Raw genomic sequence first — 8053 nt, 5'->3', positions numbered from 1 at the left:
CCTCTTTGGATTCATCTTGTTTGGTACTCTCTGAGCTTCCTGGGGTTGTATATCTATTTCCTTCACCAGATGAGGGAAGTTTTCTATCATTATTTCTTCAAATAGCTTTTCAACTTCTTGTTTTCCTTTAGGTGCCCATGTGACACGGCTATTTTACATTTAATAGTGTCCCATAGGCTTCTTAAATTATTATAGTCTTGGCTTCTTTTCTCTTTCTGTTTTGATTGGGTGTCCTTGGCTTTCCAAACCTCTATATTGATCCTCTTCTTTTTCCACTCTGTTTATTCCCTCTAATATACTCTTCATTTCAGGTAATGTATTCTTCTCTTCTGACTGGTTCCTCTTATAATTTCCATTTCCATTTTTATGTTTTTTTTCCATCTCTTTTTTAAAGTTCGTACTGAATTCATCTATACTTCCCCTAAGTTCGCTGAGCATTTTTATACCAGTGTTTTGAACTCTATACCTGTTAGATTGCTTGACTTCATTTTTCCTGGAGCTCTGTTCTGTTCTCTCACATGATTTCTTCTTCTTTGTCTTCCCTTTTTGGGTGCCTTTCTGTGTCTATTTCTATGTACTAAGCAAAGCTCCTAAGCCTCCCGGTCTTATTAGCGTGGCAGTGTAGTCAAGAGTCACAGTCCTGAGAAGGATTCAGCTGCATGCCAAATTTAGCCCTAGCCTGTGCTCCTATAGGGCCACCTGTTAAGATTCAGGAATTAATCCACAAATCTTGTGTTTATAGTTGCCTCAAGAGTCTTCGCTAGAAGCCGAGGCTAGCTGTCACTGCCCAGCAAGGCACACCAGATTCCCGAGGACACCACTAGATGTGTCTTGGGTGGGTCCTGAATTGAGGGAGGCAGAGTTTCAGAGAATCCTCTGGGTGGAGCAATCTCTGTTATTATCTAATTTGATAAGGTCTCAGCTGTGGCAGCACTGCCTCTGAACATTGGGAGGTGAGATGGCTAAACAGAGAAACAATGTATACTGCAGGCACCTCTGTCTGGGAGAGATCCTCGTCTCTGGCCCTTACTCGAACAACTCAGTACCTCCCAGTAAGTCCCTGGTGCTCCTGGTGGAGCTCACCTGGTGATGGTAGTCAGAGCAAGCAAGTCCATCACCGCCGTAATCTGTTCATGGAAATGGCCCCTATTGGAAGCATCTGCAGTTACTGGCTGCTGCAGCCTCTGTCCCTCTCAGCCGCTTGGGACTGTGCATCCTTGGGTCTTTGACCTCTCCTATCATTTACCGTTGCAGTTTGATTAATTATTTCTCTGCCTAGTTGTAGTGCTTCTGTTCATCTAGATCCCAGGTGAGTTTACTTGCTTCTTGCTCTGTGTTTCTGTCCCAACTTTGATGTGGTTGTGAGAGAGATGAACAATGCTTCTATCATCTATGCCATTTCTTCCCAGAATTCTCATTAATCTTTTGTATTGTTTTTCTAGACTCTATTTCATTTATTTTCATCTGATCTTTATTATTTTCTTCCTTCTACTCACTTTAGGCTTTATTTGCTATTCTTGTTCTAGTTCCTTTAAGTGTAAGTTTAGATTGCTTATTTGAGTTTTTTCTAGTTCCTTGAGGTAGACCTTTATTGCTATGAATTTCCCTCACAGGATTGTTTTTCCTGTGTCCCATAGATTTTGAGTCATTGTGTTTTCATTTTCATTTGTCTCTAGGTATCTTTTGATTTCTACCTTGATTACATTGTTAAGGCATTCATTGTTTAGTGGCATCTTATTTAGGCTCCATGTGCACGTGTATTTTCTAGTTTTTTTCTTGTAGTTGATTTTTAGTTTCATGCCATTGTGATCAGAGAAAATGGTTGATATGATTTCAGTCTTCTTAAATTTGTTGATACTTGTTTTGTGGTAAAACAAATGGTCTGTCTTGGAAAATGTTCCATGTATACTTGAGAAGAATGCATATTTTTCTGCTTTGGAGTGAAATGCTCTGAAAATATCTTTTAAATCCATCTGGTTTAGTGTATCTTTTAGTCCCATTGTTTCTTTGTAGATTTTCTTCCTGGAAAATCTGTCCAATAGTGTCAATGGAGTGTTAAGGTCCCTTACTTTGAGTATACTACTGTTGATCTCTCCTTTAATGTCAGTCAATAATTGCTTTTAGTATATAGGTGCTCCTATGTTGGGTGCGTTTATGTTTACTAGAGTTATTTTCTCTTGATATATTGACCCTTTTATCATTACACAATGCCTTTCTTTGTCTCTTATTATAGGCTTTGTGTTAAAGCCTATTTTATCTGATATAAGTATTGCTACTCTGGCTTTTTAAAATTTCCATTTGCACGCAATATCTTTTTCCATCTCTTTAAGTATGTGAGTGTCATTTGATCTGATATGGATCTCTTGTAGACAGCATATGTATGGGTCTTGTTTTCTTATTCATTTGGCTGCCCTATGTCTTTTGATTAGAGAATTTAATCCATTTACTTTTAAAATTATTATTGATAGATACAGAGTTATTGTCATTTTATTATTTGTATTTGTTTTATCCTCCTTTTTTTTTTGCAGAAGTTTCTTTAACATTTCTTATAATACTGGCTTATTAGTGACAAATTCCTTAAGCTTTTCTCTGTCTGGGAAGCTCTTTATCTCATCTTTCATTTTAATCGAAAACCTTGCTGGGTAGAGTATTCGTGGTTGGAGATTCTTGTTTTTCCTAACTTTGAATATTTCTTGCAAATCCCTTCTGGCCTGCAAAGTTTCTGTTGAAAAATCAGCAGACATTCTTAAGGGAGTATGCTCGTAATTAACTAGCTACCTTTCTCTTGCTGCTTTTAAGGTTTTCTTTGTCTTTTTCCTTTGACATTTTAATTATGATTTGTCTTAGTCTGGGTCTGTTTAAAATCCTCTTTTTTGAGACCCTTTGTTCTTTCTGTATTTGTATGTCTAATTCCTTTGACACTTTAGAGAAGTTTTTTGTCATTATTTCTTCAAACAGATTCTCAATCTCTTGCTCTCTCTCCTCTCCTCTGGGTATTTCTTTGATCCAAATATGGTTATACTTCATGTTGTCCCAGAGGTCTCTTAAACTATCTTCATTTTTAATTTTTTTTTTCTTTTTGCTGTTCTGATTGGGTGTTTTTTGCTGCCTGATCTTCAAGTTTGCTGATTCAGTATTCTGTTTTGTCCAATCTATTATTGAATCTTTCTAATGTATTCCTCATTTCAGTTATTGTATTCTTCATTTCTGTCTGTTTCTATTTTATGGTTTCTATGTCCATTTTTTATGCTTACTATCTCTCTGTTGAGGTTTTCATTGAGCTCATCCATTCTCCCCCTACATTCACTGAGCATCCTTATAACCATTATTTTGAACTCTGTCTTTGGTAGGTTGCTTGCCTCCATTTCATTTAGCTTATTTTTCTCCTGTTCCATTTGTGGTATGTTTCTTTGTTTTCTCATTTTATTAGCCTTTCTGTGTTTGTTTCTATGTGCTAGGAATATGTGTTTAATCTTTCAGCCTTACACAGATGGCCTTATGTGGAAAGTATCCTATGTGGCCCATTGGTGCACTCTCCCTGATCCCTTGTTCAAGGGGCTCTGAACATGATCTTTGTGTGGGTAAAGTGTGATCTTCTGTTGTCACTAAGCCTTTATCATTGTTAGTACCTCAGTGGATGGGATTAACGGTCAGGTTGAATGTGGGAATTAGCTGCACCCCCAGGATATGAGTTGCTTTGTGGGGTCTGCCCCCACTGAGTGGGATTTGCTCTAGCAGGCTTGTGGTTTTTTTTTTGAGACCACCCTCTGTGTGTACTGCTTATGTGGCTAGTCAGGAGTTGCTCTGGTGTGGTCTAGCACCAGCTCCCAGGTGTGTTGGTTCTGTGGCCCCTTGGAAGGGGCTCCCCAGTAAGTCAAGGTTGGCTGCTGCCTTTAATTTCTCGGTGCTACCTGGTGAGATCTACAAAGTGATCCACAGATGGTTGCTCCCTATGCTAGATGTATAGGTAAGTGGAAGAGAAAATGCTATAGGCTTCAGTCTAGTTACCCCAGTACAGATCCTGGGGCAGTTTAGCAGAAGGACCAGTGCTTCTCAAGGCCTGTGGCTGCCTGTCAGTTGCCTGTAAGACTCAGCAACTGTAAGAGCCTCTATGTGATATGCACGTTGGGTGGTGCCAGTACTCAGGGAATCATTTGGATATATTGAGCAGATGTCCTCCAGCCACTGCTGTGTCAGTTTACATGCCAGCACTATCTTTGTGGCTCTCTGTATAAGTCTCAGATTGCAGCAAGGCCAGCCTTGTCCAGCTCTGGCCTTCAAACACCAGATATCTGTTCAAGAATTAATGAAGCTCATGGGCATGGATTTTTGGACCACCACCAAGAGCTTCTTCTAGATGCATGGACTTTGTGTGTGCTGTCAGAACTGAAAGCTGTTGTTTAGTGTTGAATATGTGTACCAAAGAAAGCATAGGATGGGACTGGTGTGCCTAGGAGCAGGTTTGCCACAGGTAATTTGTGAGTTAGTTGGGGTGGTGTCTCAGTGAGGCACAGGGCCGTCAAGCCTATAGAGCACCAGCTTTGCTGCCAGCTCTGGGACCTTGGGCTCCCACAAAAGTCACATATCACTGTAAGACCTACTGCTTTCTGGGATGGGCTCACCAACCCCTGTGATCTGCCAAAGCCATATTATATCTTGTGCTTGCAGCGGTGATCTGCCTGTCACTGTTTTCCTTGAAATTTGCTCACTGAGCTAGCCAACATCTGTTGCCTGTGCAGAATGCACAGCTGCAGGTAGTGGAAGGCAGTGTGTCTGCCTTTCACCATTCTGTGGGCACTTCATGGCTTGGGTGAAGTGAGATCTCAGGGAAACAAGGACTGTCAGGCCAATACAGCCTAAATTTTGCTATAACTTCTGTGACCACATATTCTGGCTGTATTCATAGATCACAATGAGACCAATTGCCATCTGGGGTGGTTCCATAGACACCTGTGATCCCCCGAGCGATATTGCAGCTCTTACAGGTGGTCTGCCCACAACCGATTTTCCTGAAATGAGCACACTGAGCTAGCCAAAGTTTGTTGCCTGTGCAGAATGTGTGGCCTGGGCGAGGGATAGGGAGCAGGCATTGCCTGTCAATGAGCCACAGCGGGCATTTTGTGGGTTGGGTGCAGCCAGATCTCAAGGAGACAATGGCTGTCAGGTCAATACAGCCTTAGTCTTGCTGCAACTTTCCAGTCTGCCAATTTTTTCCCACTAAAGTCACAGATCATAGCAAGACAAGCTGCTGTCTGGGACTGGTCCATTGCTCCCTGCAATCCGACCAAGCTCATGTTGGCAGTGGTGATCTGCTCAAAACTGTCCCTGAGTTGCACTCACAGTGCTGGCTGAGGTCTGTGTGCCTACGCCTAATGTTTGGCCCACGAGAGGGGCAGAGCGAGGCTGCCTCCTGGCAACAAGCCACACTGGGCAATATGAAGGTTGGGTGGAACAGGCAATCTCCTCATGCCAGTTCAGCTTCAGAATTGGCTGTGTGAGGGGGAGGGATCAGCACGGGTGAGCTGGCACCGCCAGTCTGTAGGCTGCTTTGTGGAGGGTCCCCAACTAAGGCACAATGGCAGCTGCCTGTCCAGCCTTTGTTCAGGCACCAGGTAATTCAGTCTTTCCCTGTATGAATCTCGCCTGAGCCTCCGTCCCACAGCTGGTGCCGTTGGCGAGTTTCCAGAGGTGAGAATGCCTGTGCATGAGTCCTTTAACAGGGTGTCTGGGATTTCAGTCTCCTATCTTACCCAGATGGTCAGAATCCCCTGATTTTTACATTCCAATTTTTTGAGAATTCCTCTTCCCTGAGCTGGGACCCTAGGCTAGGGAGTGCCCGTTTTGGGATAGAACCCCTCTCTCCTTCAATGGAGCATCTGCAGCCTCTCTCTTCCTCCTGGTATTACACTGCTACCTGATGCTGGATGTGAGTCCAGCCTTATTCATAACTTTGCTCCTTCTATTGGCTTTAATGTGGCTCCTTCTTTTTATTATTAGATATACATGTTATAATCTGCTGGACTTCAGGTAGTTCTCCACGTTTTTTATTTATTTTTTTATAATTTGGGTGTAATTTTAATGTTAATCTGAAAGGAGGTGAACCCTGCTTTTATCTAATCCACCATCTTGACCCCTTCATGCAATCATTTATTCTCTTATTATGGTTTTAATTAGCATTTCTGTGATTAGTGATAGTGAGCATTTTTTCATATGTATATTGGCCATCTGTATATCCTCTTTGGAGAAATACCTACTGAGGTCCTTTGCCCATTTTTTAATTGGATTGTTTTGGGACTTTTTTGGTGTTAAATTATATGAGTTCTTTATAAATTATGGATACTAACCCCTTATGAGATGTACCATTGACAAATATCTTCTACCATTCAATAGGTTGTCTTTTCATTTGGTTGATAGTTTCCTTTGTTGTGTAAAACTTTTAGTTTGATGTAGTTCTATTTGTTTATTTTTTCTTTTGTTTACCTTGCCCAAAGAGATACATCAGAAAGAAATATTACTAAGAGTGATGTCAGAGAATTTACTGCCTTTGTTTTCTTCCAGGAGTTTATGGTTTTAGATCTTACATTTTTGTCTTTAATTCATTTTAACTTTACTCTTGTATGTCATATAAGAAAGTGGTACAGTCTCATTTTTTAGCATGTATCTGTCTAGTTTTTCCAACATCATTTATTGAAGAGACTCTCCTTACCCCATTGTTTATTCTTGCCTCTTTTGTCATATATTAAATGAGCGTATAAGCATGGGTTTATTTCTGGGCTTTCTATTCTGTTCTATTGATCTGTGTGTCTGTTTTTGTGCCATTACCATGCTGTTTTGATTACTATGGCCTTATAGTATATATATATAGTTTGATATCAGGTAGCGTGATACCTCCAACTTTATTCTTCTTTCTCAAGATTGCCGTGGTTATTCAGGGTCTTAATGGTTTATTCATTAAGGATTATTAATGAATTTTAGGATTATTCATTCTAGCTATCTGAAAAATGCCATTGGTATTTTGATAGGGATTTCATTGAGTCTGGAGATTGTTTTGGTTAGTATGGACATTTTAATTATGTTAATTCTTTCTATCCATTAGCATAGTATATGCTTCCATTTATTGTATCTTCTTTAATTTCTTTCTTCAATGACATAATTTTTGATACAGGTTATTACCTACTTGGTTAAATTTATTGTTTTTGATGAAATTGTAAATAGGATTTTTTTCTTAATTTCTCTTTCTGAGAGTTCACTATCGGTGTATAAAAATGCAACAAATTTCTGAATATTAATTTTGTATTCTGCTACTTTACTGAATTAATTTATAAGTTCTAAAAGTTTTTTTGGTGGAATCTTTACAGTTCTCTCTGTATAATATCATATCATCTGACAATATGGACAGTTTTACCTCTTTTTTTTTTTCCAATTTGGGTGCCTTTTATTTATTTTTCCTGTCTAATTGCTGTGGCTAAGACCTCCCATATTATGTTGAATAAAATGTCGAAAGTAGAAATCTTTGCCTTATTCCTGATCTTAAGGAAAATACTTTAAGCTTTTCCCCATTGAATATGTTATCTGTGGGTTTGTTATTATATGTGATCTTTATTATGTTGGTCAGTATGTGATTTATATATTTAGGTGCTCCTATGTTGGCTGAATAAATGCTTACTAGAGTAATATCTTTTTCTTGGATTGATCCCTTTTATCATTATGAAATGCCCTTCTTTGTCTCTTACTATTGCCTTTGTTTTAAAGTCTATTTTTTTCTGATATAAGTATTGCTATCCCTGCTCTTTTTACATTTCCAGTGCATGAAATATCTCTTTCTATCTCTTTACTTTCAGTCTGTTTGTGTCTCTCAATCTGAAATGGATCTCTTTTAGAAAGCATATGTATGGGTCTTGTTTTATTATCCATTCGGCCACCCTAGTTCTTTTTCTTGGAGCCTTTAATGCATTTAAATTTAAAGTGATTATTGTTAGGTACATAGTTATTGACATTTTGTTATTCATATTTTTCTCCTCCTCCTTCTCCTCCTTCTCCTCCTCCTCCTCTT

The 8053-nt window shown here is 39.4% G+C and overlaps 1 protein-coding gene across 1 annotated transcript in view; it reads left to right on the top strand.

The window, feature by feature from the left end:
- Window positions 1–8053, top strand: part of DACH2 (dachshund family transcription factor 2) — a 683066-nt gene that overhangs the window by 471908 nt on the left and 203105 nt on the right. The window contains exon 8 of the mRNA XM_039870200.1: window positions 5246–5261. Within this exon, the coding sequence (XP_039726134.1) occupies window positions 5246–5261 (16 nt within the window). The remainder of the gene's footprint in view (window positions 1–5245; window positions 5262–8053) is intronic.

The sequence above is a fragment of the Pteropus medius genome, unplaced genomic scaffold (genome assembly GCF_902729225.1).
Source record: "Pteropus medius unplaced genomic scaffold, Ma_sr-lr_union100, whole genome shotgun sequence".
Lineage (NCBI taxonomy): Eukaryota > Metazoa > Chordata > Mammalia > Chiroptera > Pteropodidae > Pteropus > Pteropus medius.
Note: the sequence above shows the minus strand (reverse complement) of the source record. Positions and strands in the feature narration are given on the sequence as shown.